The 14,997-nt window shown below is 52.3% G+C and overlaps 1 protein-coding gene across 1 annotated transcript; it reads left to right on the top strand.

The window, feature by feature from the left end:
- Positions 1-3,350: 3,350 nt before the first annotated feature.
- On the top strand, positions 3,351-9,917 carry NRN1 (neuritin 1). The gene is made up of 3 exons (XM_065751961.1): positions 3,351-3,696; positions 6,924-7,068; positions 9,193-9,917. The coding sequence occupies exons 1-3, from the start codon at positions 3,642-3,644 to the stop codon at positions 9,425-9,427; spliced, it is 435 nt and encodes a 144-aa protein (XP_065608033.1). The 5' UTR covers positions 3,351-3,641; the 3' UTR covers positions 9,428-9,917.
- The last annotated feature ends 5,080 nt before the right edge of the window (positions 9,918-14,997 follow it).

Here is a 14,997-nt window from a genome sequence, read left to right as displayed (position 1 = left end):
TCCAGCAGAGGCTGCAGCCTGGTTCTCCCCTCTGAACATCCCAGGAGCTGAGACAGAAGAGAGCTTTATTCCAAACGCTTTTTAAGCTTACATCAAATCACCTCTTTCTGTTCCAGATAGTTTACAATTACCTTTAGTAGCATTTTTAAAGATTTGGTATCCAGCGATCTCATTCCTTTCACACCCACTCAGCTCTGTGCTTTTTTTATTCCCCAGTTTTATATTTTGGACCACAGCCATAGTTTATACTTTCAGAAATATACTGTCACAGACATCAAGCCACACTTCTATGGTGAATTGTGAGCAGTATTTTAATGCTAATTTCCAGGCAGATGTGGGGCAAATTCTGGTCTCAGTTGCAATAGCGTGTGTCCATCCCATCTAGTGAATGCCAGACCAATCCAGACAGTAACAAACCAGGTCCCTAACAAACAGACCCTCCCAGAAGAGCTCCAGAAGGCTGGCCATTGCCAGAAGGTATTCCTTTAATCCCACCTGTCACATTTGCACTGTGTTCTCATTATTTTCCTTCTTACAGAAAGTCTTAGAGGATCACGCTGTGAACAGCTATCCATCTATCAGCTAGGTTTGGGATTTGCCTGCATCTCATGACTGGACATTTTTCTCTAGGAAACAGCAGCTGAGGAACAGCAAGGACAGCACCACTGTCCCTCTGTCCATCTGAGAGAAAAGAGATTACAGTGAGTTCATCTCTGCCACCAGGGCCGGTTCTCACTGGGTTGATTTTGGGGGGGAAAGCTGTCACCTCCTGGCAGAGGTGATGCTGCTGCAGGATACGGCACACCCAGAGGAGGGACTTTCAAATCTCACTGTGAGCTCCGAGCCCTTCCCCAGCCTGAGCCAGGGCTCAGAATAAAGCAGTGTGCAGACTGACAGCATCAGAGATTCAGCTTTTATCTGTATTACTAGCCTGCAACCACGCACTAAGGAGCCCACGGCGCGAGCTCTGTTTGAAGGGACGTTTTGCATAGAAAAGGGGATGAAGGGAAAAGAAATGCAGCAATGCAGCTGGCTTCACATGGGAAAACAGATCTCTTTGCTCATCCTCTGCCACCTCGATCCAGCTGCCTCCACGGAGGCTCAGCCATGGCAAGCCACATGAGAAGCACATCCATGGCACACAGGATCCCCATGGGGCAGGTGGTTCTGGCAGAGTGGAGCTGGCAGGAAGAACCAGAGCAAGCTCATACAGATGGGCATGCTGTCTGGATTGCCAGGGGCTCCAGTCATGTTGACAGTGATGGATACAGCAAAGGCCATGTGAGCCATATTAATCTCTTCCTGGCTTTGTGTCCAGAGAAGGGCAACCAAGTTGGTGAAGGGTCTGGAGCACAGATCTTATGGGAAGCGGCTGAGGGAACTGGGGTTGTACAGTCTGGAGGAGGCTCAGGGGAAAGAGTCATTACCACTCTCCACAACTCCCTGAAGGGAGGTTGTGGAGAGATGGGGGTCGGCCTCTTCTCCCAGGTAACTGGCAATAGGATATGAGATAATGGCATTAAGTTGTGCCAGGAGAGGTTCAGGTTGGTTATTAGGAAACATGTCTTCTCAGAGAGAAGTGGTGAGACACTGGAGCAAGCTGCCCAGGGGGGTGGTGGAGTTACAGTTCCTGGAGATGTCCAAGAACCATGTGGATGTGGCACTGAGGGCCATGGTTAGTGGACATGGTGGGGATGGGTTGGTGGTTGGACTAGATGATCCTAGAGGTGTTTTCCAACATTATCATTCTACAATTCTATAATTCTATTATTGTAAACTGGATTAAGAAGTTCACTATTTAGATAGTGTAATGTCCAAGCTGTGTTCAAGTCAAGCTCCTTGGAGTCAATTCAACCTGCAACCTGAAGCTATAGCTTTTCTGTCCCCAGAAAAAGAATCAGAAAAAGACATAGCAGACATAAATATGGAAATGAGCAACACCATTATCAGCAGGGCAGAGAAGTGAAGCAAGAATTTCCTCCTGCAGTAGCCCCCACTCCTTGTTAGTGTCCTTGTCCCTCCAACAACAAACACAGACATAAGTGGCCCAGCTGCCAGGATCTGGGATGTTCAACATCTGTCTGGTGCCCTTCAACCTGCACAGCATTCCCACTCTGCTCTTTGATGCTGATAAAGCATTGACCGTGGGAAGCTGAAGATCTTTGGAGTCATCAGACCAGTCTCTCTGGGGGAAAGGCTCCACCTCTTGATACCCACCTCAGCCTCTGCTGCACTATACAAGCACCCACTACCACACAGCGAAGAGACAGAATCAGAATCATAGGGGTTGGAAGGGACCTCAAGAGATCATCGAGTCCAACCCCCCTGCCAAAGCAGGTTCCCTACACCAGGGAACAAGGTGCAGGTGTTGGACAAGGGCAGCTCTCAGGCAGACTGCCCACCTCTCATGGGAACCAGGATGGGGAGGAGCAGAGGTTCTCTCCAAGTGGCCTCTTCAGCTCCTGAAGCTGTGCAGGGGGCTGGGGAAGGTTGGGGAAGAACTGGAGAGGGGTAGCTAAGTGAAAGAGGAGCCAAGGGTGCAGAATGGGTTCGGGCTGGTTAACTCACCCTGCTTACCTCACTCCCAGGGCCACCCAGACGCGACCCATTTCTGCCCCCCATGGGTGGTGAGGGGCACCCCGAAGCCTAGAGGTGGGGACCCCGACTTCAGTCCTCCAGTGCCAGAGCCATCGCGGAGCAGGGGTGGAACCCCCCCCCCAGAAAAGGGAGCAGGTGGCTGCTGCGGGCTCCCCACCTCGTCCTCTGCGGTTCCCCAGCGGGGCTGGAGCAGCAGGGCCGGGAGAGACCGGCCCCCCCTCCCGTCCCCCCCCCAAGCCTTGGGGATGACGTCATGGTGGGGGAAGGGCGGGTAGGGGGAGGGGACCCCTCACCCCCCTTTTCCTCCTCCTTCCCCCCTCTTTCCGCAGCGCGGGGGCCGGCCCGTCCAACCCCGACGGGGCGGCCCGGGGGCGGGTGCGTATGTGGGCGGGGGGGTTCTGCCGTGCTATCCCCACCCCGGGAGGCGGCTCCTCCGTCTGCGCGTCCCTGTGTCTGCGTGCCCCTCTGTGCGTGTCCCCCCCCACACACACACACTCCTCCGCGTCCCTCCCGCCCCGTGGGGACGGTCCCGGCTGTTTCCCCCTCCTTCGTCGCCGCCTCACGGGACCCCCAGGGGGCCCAGGGGAGCGCGGTGCGGGGGGGTCCTGGCGGCGCGGAGCTTCCCTGGCTATGAACGGGTCGGGGGGACACGGGGAGCCGGGTGCGTGCAGCCCGCGATGCCTATAAATGGCGTTTCTCTTACAAGGGGCACACGAAAAAGAAATATATATTAAAAAGGAGGAGGGAAAATAAAAAATAAAAAAAAATCCGTCAGTGTCATCCCCCCACGTCAGGGCCGGCCGTGGGCGTGAGGCTGTACTTCCTCCGCCCCCTCCTAATGGAGCGAACCATTCCCAGCTATTCCTCCTCGCCCGCTCCCTGTTTCTCCCTCTTTCTCTCCCTCACCTCCGTCTCCCCCCTTGTGTGCAAAGTCCTCCGCTGCTCGGAACTTGTTGGCAATGCCTATTTTTCAGCTTTCCCCCACGTTCTCCAAAGTAACTATTTAAAGATCTGCAGTCGCAAATGGTTTTACTAAATGTAGGATGGGACTTAAGTTGAACGGCAGATACATTTCTCTGATCCTCGCTGTACAGATAGGTAAGTGGACCGCCAAATCCCCGCTGTGCCCCGAGCTCCGGGCGGTGCGTGCGGCGGGGGCTGCCCTGCGCCGAGCTGCGGAGCGGACCCTGCCTGCCCCATCCCATTCCATCCCATCCTATTCCGTTCCCATTCCCAGTCCCATTCCCATTCCCATTCCCATCCCCGTCCCTATCCTCGTCCCCATTCCTATCCCATCCCCATTCCATCCCATCCTATTCCACTTCCATTCCCATCCCATCTCATCCCCATTTCTATCCCATTCCCATGTCCATCCCGTCCCATACCTATCCCATCCAAACCCCATCCTTTCGGACGGCGTTTTTGCGATTCCTCCATCCTATGCGCCAGGGGTCTGCAGGAAGATAACACTTTGCTCGGTCGTTTTACTAAATCTGTGCGCGTTCGTTCCACGTTCGCTTTATTATTATTTTCCCCCTTTCTCCCCCCTGTCCCCACGACCGACCGCGTTCGCTTTTTGGGTCTCCCCCCCCCCTTTCTGCATCCGTTTACCGTCGATAATTTGGGGACTCCAAGTGCTGAGAAATCCCCCCCTCCCCCGAGGGATGGGGAAATAGGAGAGGGCACAAAATGGCTTGCGGGAGATCAGGATGAAAGTTTGGTGATTTTGGGGGGTTACTGGTGGGGTTTTTCTGGGGTAGGTTTTTTTTTTTTTTTTTTTTTTTTGGGGTTTTTTTGGTGTATTATTATTATTATTATTGTTTGCTTAGAAAAGGAGGGGGACAGGCGCAGGGCTCCCGCTGGGGACTTGCAGGCATCCCCGTTCGCGGGGCAGCCTCAGAGCAGACAGAAGCCAGTGACTGCTTCGACAGGACTAATGCAATGGTTTGAAATAGTGGGGTGAAAAGGAACGAAAGGGAGGAAATAAAATAAGATAAAAGATGATAACAATAAATAAAAAATAAAATAGATAAATAAAATAAAATAAAATAAATAAATAAATAAATAAATAAAATAAAATACAAAATAAGGTAAGATAGAACAGAACAAAACAAAACAAAACCGACCTGAATGCGGGGCTTGAACAACATAAAGAATCGCGGCATCCCACTGCCCCATCGATGAGTCTTGTGCTCGGAGAACCGCTCTGAAATACGAGTGGGTCTAAAAATAAAAATAAAATTTCTACATATGCAGAGTTACTTAAAATAGGACCGGTTTCCCTCCGCGCCCGTGTGTGGTTGTGTGAGCTCGTTCTTTAGTATTTCGCTCTCTGCCGCTGGTGCTTTTGTGTTGGTTTGCTCTCGGATTCGCTTAATTCAGCATTTCTTTGCTGGAAGTGCTTGTGGTGTGGCAGGTATGAGGCAGCATCCAGGGGGAATGGCCACGCTGATCCTGCACGGGTAAATTTTAAGGGATATATATGGCGTATATATTGAATATGTATGTCCCGAGCACAGCGCGAAGCCGGGCTGCAGTGGGAGGATGGATGCAGTGTCACTGTCCCTTTCTGCCCGGACGGGCGGTGTGAAGGACCCTTGGAAACATTTTCCTGCAAAGGAATTTTGCTCCAACAGGAAATGCTCCGCGGTGCTATTTCGGTCACACAGCGTCTGCGGCGTTTTGTGGGTACTGGCAGAAAGAAATAATAACAACAATAATATACATATATATAAAAATAAAGCAGGAGAGAAAGGAGAGGGGGAGAACGAGAAACAGGGTAAAATGTGTTGAGCATTTCCTCATCGATATAAGGAAAAATAAAATAAAAACTAAACTAAACACTGCGATGAAATGTCGACCTCTGGATGATACACTGCAAAGCCCACCGCTCGTACCATTGTGACTGTGCTGAGCTCTCCCGAAAGGCCATTTTCCGTAGTGCAGAGTAAGCAAAGGGGAAGGCGATATTTGGACGCTGTCCTTCGTTTCCCTCGCGTTTTTTTGTTTGCTGGCGTGGAGGTGGATTGTATCTCATTTGCCCTCGTTTGACTCAACCGAGAAAGGATTTCGTTCGCGAAATAAAATCCCTTTCTTTCTCTGTGGGTTTGTGCAGGGGCCCGAAATCCAGGCACTGGGGAAAGTGACAGAGGGAGGGCGAGGGGAGAGCCCCGGAGAAAGGTGCCCGGGACGGAGCGGCCCCGGGAGGAGGCACCGGCCGCTGAGCTGCGGGGGGGCGAGGGGAGGGGGGGCGGCGGGGAAGGGACAGGGGCACTGCGGGGCGACCTCTTTCGGGAGAGTCATAGAATATCCCACGTTGGGAGGGACCCCTAAGGATCATCGAGAGAACGCAGCTGTTGTTCAAGCTTTCGCTTAAAAAAAAAATTATATATATATATATATAATTATTATTACCGTAATTATTGTGGCGGTGGGTTTTGGGGGCGGCTCTGGGGAGGTGTATGCTATGCGCAGGCCGCCCCCGAGCCGGGGGCAGGCTCTGAGCTCGTTCATCCCTCACCTGACCCCCCAATACTGGGGGTCTCCGAGCCTTCAGCCCCAGCGCAGACTCTCGGGTGCCCTTCTCCCCCTCTCTCCCTGCGGCTGAGGGGTGGGATAGGCGCGGGTTGATGGGCACCGCGCTGCCCTCTCGGCTTTTTTTTTCTCCCCTACCCGGGCTCGGGGACACCGCCATGCCTCCATATCGCGGGCAGGGACACCAAGGCGCGGTGCACTCAAGCTGCCCACCCCCGCGTCTCTCCGTGCGGGCACACGCGCGAGGGGGGCTGGGGGTTGGGCTCCCTCGTGGGGTCGCGGTATCCCATCACCTATCTCCGGCGGTTGATGCTGCTGGCTTGGTGGTTATTCGGTTCCATCTGTGCGAGCGGCGGTGGGAACGGCGCTTCCCGTGCTCTGCGGCCCTCTTTGGTGCTATCACATTGTTTTGGGTTGGGTGGCATATTTTCTTTTATTTGTTGTTTTATTATTATTTTTTAATCGCGTCTTGTTGCATTACGTATCATTTGGTTTTCTTACGTCTTGCTTTATCTCTTTTTTTTTTTTTTGCTTTTTCATTCCACGTCTCGCGACCCCGCCCCCCACCCGCGCCCCGCACCGCATCGCCCCGACCACCCCCGGCAGCGCGGCCCCTCTCCCGTCCTTTGACAGCAAAGGAGCGAGCTCTGCCCCGCATCCCCTCCCCTCTTCCCTTCCCCCACCCCGTTCACCCTGAAAAAAAAAAAAAAAAAAAAAAAGGAAATTGGGGGAAAAAAAAAAGAAATCACGAATCCATGGTCGCGGCGCTGACCTGTGCCCCTGCCCCGCAGCCCACCTGGTGCAGGCGGTGAGAGCGGCGGGGCGGTGCGATGCGGTCTTTCGGGGCTTCTCGGACTGTTTGCTGCGGCTGGGCGATAACATGGCCAACTACCCGCAGGACCTGGACGACAAGAGAAACCTGCAAACGATCTGCGCGTAGGTCCTTCCTCTCGCCTTCGGGCCCTGGAGTGGGATGGGAGGGGATGGGGGGGGGGAGGGAGGGAAAATGGGGTTGGGAAAAAAGGGGAGCGGTGGGAGGGGAGGCGGCAGGAATAAGGCAGGATCTGGTGTTTGGGGGCAAGTCTGGGGGACCAGCGGAGTCTGGAGGGAGCTGTCACAAAAGTTGTTTTTTTTTCGGTTTTCTCCTCTTTGAGTCTGTTGTGGGTGTTGTTTTTAAGTTTTTAAAGGGTTGTGTTGCGTTGGTTGTTATTTTATTTTATTTTATTTATTTATTATTGTTATTATTTTCAGCCCCATCCCCTTACTTCTATCCTTGCTCCTCTGCTTTGCAGAGAGGTGCCATCCCTGTAGTTATGACGCCCTCGGGTCACACGCTCGCTGGCTGAGGAGGCAATACCTCGCAAAACGAAAAGCAGTTAAAAACAGAGCCCAGCCCCTATATAAAGCACAGCATTAGCTCTTATCCCCCCTCACTGTCCGATTCCCTTCCCTTCCTTTCCCTTCCTTTCCCATGCCAGCAGCTCCATCCCTGCTCCTGGCCCAGAGGGAAGTAAAGGGAAGAGAAAAAAGTCAAGGGGTCCTATTTGCTGGGCACAAAAGGGGATTTTCGTTATTCAAAGAAATGTCTATCAGGATAGGGCATCTACAGGGCATCTCTTGTATCCTGGTTGCTTTTTGGGGCTATTGTCCCCTTCGGGGACAAATATTTGGAAACGAGATAAGGTCCTTAAATGCTAATATGTTCAGAATATATTTCTTTTCCTGGAGTTGGCCCGTGAAAATCAGAAAAGGAAATGGGAATCAGGTGGAAAATGGGAAAGTGAAGGGAAGGAAAAGGAGGAGTAAAAAGAAAAGGAGAAGAAGGAAAACGGAAGAGAAAGGGAAAAGGAAGAGGAAAAGGAAAAGGAAGGGGAAGAGGAAAAGGGAAAGGAGAAAGAAAAGACATCTGCACTCCCCTCTGCTCTCTTCCTGCCCACTAATATGGGAGCCAAGCAGTAGTTTTCCTGCACCTTCTATATTTGGCACCATACTGTGGATGCTGGAGCATGGTGTACCTCGTGTCCTGCATGAAGGATAAATACTCAGGGCTGTAAGGTCCCAGCACAATGTCCTTTGGCCTCGGGGTGTTGGACCAGAGGTGGCCCCAAACTACAGAAGCAGAATTCTTCCCCACTGCCTCCCACTGCCCTTGCCCTGGGACGTGCACTGAAAAGAGATGGGGAGAGATTGAATTTTCCTCTGGGAGATGCAATGACAGCAGAAATACTGCAGGAGAGACACACTCTCAGATTCCGGATCCTCAGTACTGCATTATTTATTACAAATGTAGCAAACATTGGGAGTCTACAACCCTCATGGAGTGTTCATAAATTAGAGGCTGTGAAATTGCTTGGAAGGAGAGAAGGGAGGAAAGGAGGGAAGGAGGGAAGGAGGGAGGGAGGAAGGGAGGAAGGAAGGAAGGGAGGAAGGAAAAGGAAGGAAGAAAGAGGAAGGAAGGAAAAGGAAGGAAGGAAAAGGAAGGAAGAAGGAAAAGGATATGAATTTGCAGGCCTTGAGAAAAGGGGAGAAAAGTGACAAAAGGGGGTTTGTCACCTTGGATGTGAGGAGGAAAGTGGGAGGGTGAGACGGTGCGCTGGAGAAGGCAGATAAAAGGAGAAGGGAAAGCGTGTGGGAAGGGCCGGGAACTACCCCGGAGGAGGAGAAACCCTTAGCCGCCCACGGGCCCTTGGCACGGATTGTGGGAGTCCCCACCGCCTCTCCCCGTGTCGGTGCGCGGCTCCCGGGGGAGTCGCTCTTTCCTTCCTCATCCTCATCCTTCCTACCCGCTCTTCCTATCCTGTCCCCGCAGCCAGAGCCCATCCAGGGGTTTCTAATGCCGGGTCCCTCCCCACCTCTGACGAGCCCGTAGGTTCCCAACATAGCGGTTTCCTGCGACGGGGACCCAGAAAAGCCATTTTCTCGTCCACACAGCGCAAAGCATGGGGGAGCCCGGAGCTTATAGGGCGGGGAATACAGGACGCTCGTCTCCCCCTGACTCTAGGATTGGGGGTGAGGGGGCTGCGTGCCCGTTCTGACGGCGGCTGCTCTCCCCCCCTGCAGGTACTGGGACGATTTCCACGCCTGCACCCTCACAGCGCTCACGGATTGCCAGGAAGGAGCGACAGACCTCTGGGAGAAACTGAGACGGGAATCCAAAAACCTCGATTTCCAGGGCAGCTTGTTCGAACTGTGCGGAGGCGGCAGCGGAGCAGCCCCGTCCCTGCTGCCGCCGGCGCTGCCCGTGCTGCTGGGGGCACTGGGGGCCGCGCTGGCCACCTGGGGGCTGCCCTTCTAGCGGGGCCCACGCTGCACCCGGAGAGGAGCGTCCGTCCGCGGCTTTGGGGACGTTGTGCTTGGCTGTGGTTGGTGATGGTGGTGGTGGCTGATGGTGGCGGAACACCCGTGTAGGACTGTGGAAGCGTTCTCCCTTTCTTTTCTTTCTTTCCCCTTTCCCCTTTTTTTCTTTCCGTGGTTTATTTGCCAAATGTTACCAAACAGGCAGCGGCGTGCAGCCCGAACCGGACCTCAGCTTTACTATCGCTTCGGATCAAAAATAGGAGAAAACAATATCTAGAGAGATCTAGAAGCTCGAGCCCCCGCCCCGGCGTGCACCAGAAATCTCAGGAACGGCTCCGGGCCGCCACCCAAACCGAGGTGGATGGGCCGAGGGGATGTCCACGCGCGCAGCATCTGGTGAATAACTCACAGCTTCATCTGTCCTCCACGGTCGCTTGTTTTACGGTCATTCCATTGCAGAAAAAGAAATAATAATAATAATAAAAAAACCCGAACAACCAACCAACCAAACCAACAGCAACAACAACAAAAAGAGAATAATAGTGATAATAATGATAATAAATAAAAAAGAGCGTGTTTTCTCAAGGGGAAACGACGAGTTAAAGGAGGAAGAAAGACAGGAAGGAAGGAAGGCAGGAAGGCAGGAAGGAGGGGAGGAGAGGAGGAGAGGAGGAAGGGAAAAGGACGGAGATGCGTCCCCGCGCCCGCAGGAGTGAAGGAGCGCTGAGGGCAGAACGCGGTTCCCTTCCGTTGCCGCAGTACGGAGACATCGGTCCGCACTCACCGCCTTTAATTTCGTCCCCCTCTTTCTTTTAGGTGTCACACGTCCAGCAAACCCCCGAGTAGCCGACAGCAGGGGTCACAAACGGGGGGAGGGGGGGCTCAAACGGGAACCTAAAGGGAAAAAAAAATTAACAGCGAAATGATTTTGGAAATAAATAAGTACATAAACAAATAAATAAACGGAGCCTCGGTTTTAAAAAGAGAAGAAAAAATGTAATTAAAAAAAAAGTTTATTATAAAGTTAATACAGCAAAAAAATAACAAAAAAAAAAAAAGATTTGCTACAAACTATAGACAGAAGTATAAAATAAAAATTATTGTTTGAAAAGGGGGTGTCGTCCTTTTTATGAAACGTGCCCAGGGTACCTCGGAAGACGAGGACGGCTGAACCTGAGCTCATCCCTCGATGAACGGCGGCAATTCAGTTCACACGAGGACAGGGTTGAGCCGAACAGCTCACTCTGAGCCTTCCTTATTTCTAGCGTTATTATTTTTTTTCTGTTTCTTTCTTCAATACACTCTATAAATCCTCCCCCTGTGCCCCGCCGAGGGGAGCCCCGCGCAGTCCCGCACACAGCGGAGCGCTCCGTGCTCCGTTAAGGAGAAAGCGGCGGCGGGGCCGGGCCGCACCAGAGCCCTTCCATCGGTAATAAGGTTGGGGGGCGGGGGGGGGGGTGTGTGAATATTGATTTCACAGCAGCAGCCGCTCTGCCCTCTGCTATTTATAGGCGCCTGGAGCCTTTATAGGGAGTGCACATCAAAGAGGAACACGTCCTTCGGCGGCGGAGGGTTGTGATGGGGAGGGGTTGTTTCTTCCACTGCCCTCCTTGGCCAAGCGCAGGGCGCGGGAGCTCCGCTTTTCTTCCTCCCGCCTCTCCTTCCTTCCCGCAATGCAATGTGTAAGCAAACAGCCATCCTCCGGAGCGCTCTATCCATCACGCAGCCGCTCCGCATCTCCCGCACGGACTGACTCCCGGCAACGAATGCGCTCAGCGGCGGCGCCGGGCGCCTTCAGCGCCGCGAGCAATGTTGGTTTTTTAATGCTAAAATCCATCCTGCGTGTGGAATCCCTTTGGCAGGCACCGCTCTGCTCGCGGTTCGTTCTCACCGCCCTCCCTCTGAGTTCCGTCCCCACCGCCACTAAGAGGGAAGGAGAACCCCGGGGAACAGAGCGCTGCAGGAGCGGTTCGGGCTCTTCTCGCTCCTTCTTTTCCCTCAATTGATTTTTTTTTTTTTCTCTCTGTGCTTCGCCGTATGCATGAGGTCAGACGCCGCGGCTGAGATTTCCCGCAGCACCAAATGGCAGACGGCGAAAGAGAAGGGGGGGGGACGGGTGACGGGGAGCGGGAGGAGAGACTCTGGGGGGGTCCTGGAGCCCTTCCCGGTGTCCGTCTGCGGGGAGGGGAGGGGGGGCTGCGGGGCAGGACGCTCCGCTGTTATTTCTTTTGCCCTCGGAAGAAATGGTAGACGCCGCAAGTAAGAGAGATTCGCGGCTCGTTAGTTGTCTGAACGTGAGGCTGAATTACGAACGGATAATTTATTCGTAATTAGCAAATCCCCCCAATTAGCCCTCCGTTGAGGTGAGAGACAAAACGGTGGTGAATAGGGGAAAAAAAAAATAAAAGGGCGCGAGGGGAGGGACCGGCGGCGGGGTCGGGGCTCGGGAGCTCCTGGGCAGTCCCCTCTTTTGGGGGGTCTGGGTGCCCCGCACCTATAGGGCTGGGGAGGAGGCGGGGGACTCTTCCCTCTCATCGCCTCAACCTAAGACAGAGCCACCGAACCCCCCTAACCCCAGGGCAGACGCGGGATGGGGACGGGAAAAAATGCAACAGAAGAGATTCTCAAGGTTGGAAGAACCACAGGAAAATTGTCAATCACTTAAAAATCATATATAGCTGAAACGAACGCCCACTGAAGGACGGCGGCGGGGGTAAAAGGAGGGGGGGGGTGAAGGGTTGGGGGTTACTGCGGCCGTTGCGGCTCCGCTGCCCTCATTCCTGTCCCCGGCTCCGACTGAGCAACCGCAGCCCGCAGTCCCCGGGGGCCGCGGGATTGTTGCCTCCCTCTCTCCCTCCATCCCTCCCTCCAAAGCGTACGGGATGAGGCTGTACCCGGCACTTAGCATCCGCCCGGTCTCTCTCCACTGGGGGTGAGGTGGTGGAGGTGGCCGGCTCTTGGGTTGGTTGGTTGTATTTTTTATTTTTATTTTTGCTTTGGAGGAAAGAAAAGGAAAGAAGGGACATCATTCCTTTCAGGTCTCTGGTTCAATGTGTGCAGCTCCCTTCCAGCGGCTCTGCGGAGCACCGGCAGACTAACAGAGGCCCTTCAGACTTCCTCCTATTCATCAGGGCTGATTCATTAATAATTAGTGCCGTTAGGTGCATTACAGCACTGCCTGAAGGCCTCAATTAACGGAGAGGGAGCTCGTTAAATCCGGAGGGCCGGATTCTCTCGGCGTTACTCCGCCTGGTACAGAGGCTGTACCTTAGGGGTGGGGAGCAACCCCAGTCCCGGCCCTCGGGGCCGCAGCCCTCCTTTTCCCTTCCCTCCTGCCTAGAGGAGGAGACGGCAAATCGGGTTATCCTTCAGCGCCACTTTGTTCTCCACCACGAGGCAAAGCAGAGTATTTGGAGGGCAAAGTGATAGGGATTGCGGAGGAGTCTCTGTTACAAAACCAGATGCAATTTTAGCTGTCCAAGAGAGTTGCTTCAGGCTACAGGCAGCTGATGATCAATGGCACTGCTGGCAGATACGCTTCCAGTTGGCTGCTGTCCCTCCCGAGGGACAGGTTCATCCCAGGGCCCATTGCAGAGCCATGTTCCACCGCAACAATCACAGAATCATAGAATCACAAAACCACAGTACGGTTTGGGCTGGAAGGGACCCTAAAACCCACCCAATCCCAGCCCCCTGCCATGGGCAGGGCTGCCACCCACCAGCTCAGGCTGCTCAGGGTCCCATCCAACCTGGTCTTGAATGTTTCCAGGGTTGGGCACCCGCAGCATCTCTGGGCAGTCTGTGCCAGCACCTCTCCACACTCTCAGTGAAGGAGAACAGCTGGAGATGATGTGGGAAGGAGACAGCCTCTGAAGTGAGCTGTCGACTGTTGGTAAGTTGGAGGTCCTGACCTGCTGAAGGTTGAGGGGAGAATGGTCATGAGCTTACCTGGGGGCTCCACCAGCAGAAATCCAACCACATGTCCTGGGAGCCTCTTCAGAGAGTGAAACAGCTTTGCTGCAGGGAACAACCAGTCCTGACCTTCCCCACACAGCCCTTCTTGGGGAAAATATATCCTCAGAAGTCAATATGTGTTTTGCCTAGGTAAGGATTTTGAAGGCTCCATTTTGCCTCTGTCAGGAATGCTATCCAAACATGAACTCCAGGTATACATCAACAAAATATGAAGTGCTTTTGTGTGCATCATACCTCAATACCCCCAGGGTTCTTGCCCATGATACCCATCTATTAAGCACTGTGAAAAACTTAGCAAATCTTTCAAGCACCCACGATCAGATCTGTGTTCTGCAGGGCACTTTTTTTGTTGTTTTTTTTTTTTGCTGTGACAAAGCAGAGTCAGGAGTGGATGGGAAGTGCATCCCTTAATACCATTTTAATACCATCAATTTTTATAGCTCTTTGGAAACTACTGAATATTCAAAAATGATTCTTCCTAAGGCATGGATAAAAATGAAACAAAAAATAAATCCAGAAAGAGGGAGGGGAGGAAAGAAGGAAGAAAGGAAGAAAGGAAGAAAGGAAGAAAGGAAGAAAGGAAGAAAGGAAGAAAGGAAGGAAGGAAGGAAGGAAGAAAGGAAGAAAGGAAGAAATAAAAAAAAAGACTCCATCACTGGTGCTGGTAGGCATTTTAAAATCAAAATTTTCCCTCCTTCATCCACCTCTTTGCTGCAGAAATTCTTCCTTCAGGACTGGACAGGTACAATATCAAAGTTGCCAAATGCATCTCTTCGACAGTCAAATTGCACCCCCACTACATTACCTCTTTGTCAGAACTTCTCATGGTAGATTCTAAATTAGGGGATTTCTCATAGTAAATTAATAGCTGGGAATTGATGCTTTATTCTGCATCGTGTTTTGACCTGACAGTTTTGACCACTGCACTCCTCTGGGGTACTTGCAGTTTTCTATCCCTCTGGCTGCCCCTTTGCAAAGAAAAAATTCCTGTAAAGCCACTACCTCGCTTCTTTTCCCATTTTCCAGAAAACCCCTAAATGGAGCTGTCAGGGAAAAAAACAAACAAACAAACAAACAAACAAAAAAACCCAGAATGTATTTTGTTAGGACAGAACACTGATTTCATTAGTGTTGTAACATTCCTTTCAGGACCCAAGAAGTCAGAAAATGGTCCAAAGCGCTGCTTTTTATTGAGACTTAATAGCACCCTTGTCCTTTTTATTAGCCCTGTGATGCAAGACTTGGTTTTGTTCCGCTGCCAAGATATTTCATTTGATCTCCTTCACCCTTACTTCTGCTGTCTATTATATGGGAGTAGTACTTGGAGATCTTTGTTGGATGAAAAATGCTGTGTGAGGAGGTAGGTGTTATTAATTAGGATGATCTTATTTTATCTTTTAGCTTTCACCAGAAGAAAAATGTCTGGATTGAAATGACATCCACAAACAGCAGGTAATGGATATTTCCCTGTGGCTTCATAGTTCTGCTGCGTAACAGAGGATGTCCGGCCCCAGGAGCAGGAGAGTTGTGGTTCATGTTTCCCTCTGAAGGAGTCTCATTTTTAAGAGTGTTGCAGCATACCCACACCTATCT

The sequence above is a fragment of the Cyrtonyx montezumae genome, unplaced genomic scaffold (assembly GCF_038088225.1).
Source record: "Cyrtonyx montezumae isolate F1298 unplaced genomic scaffold, pur_monq_1.0 scaffold_8, whole genome shotgun sequence".
In the NCBI taxonomy this organism is placed as follows: domain Eukaryota; kingdom Metazoa; phylum Chordata; class Aves; order Galliformes; family Odontophoridae; genus Cyrtonyx; species Cyrtonyx montezumae.
Note: the sequence above shows the minus strand (reverse complement) of the source record. Positions and strands in the feature narration are given on the sequence as shown.

What these genes read in the sequence shown, in the direction of transcription:
- NRN1 (XM_065751961.1), top strand. Translation starts at nt 3,642, where the DNA reads ATGGGACTTAAGTTGAACGGCAGATACATTTCTCTGATCCTCGCTGTA. An exon ending in GATCCTCGCTGTACAGATAG is followed by an intron (nt 3,697 to 6,923) that starts GTAAGTGGACCG and finishes CCTGCCCCGCAG; the next exon opens with CCCACCTGGTGCAGGCGGTG. An exon ending in AACCTGCAAACGATCTGCGC is followed by an intron (nt 7,069 to 9,192) that starts GTAGGTCCTTCC and finishes CCCCCCCTGCAG; the next exon opens with GTACTGGGACGATTTCCACG.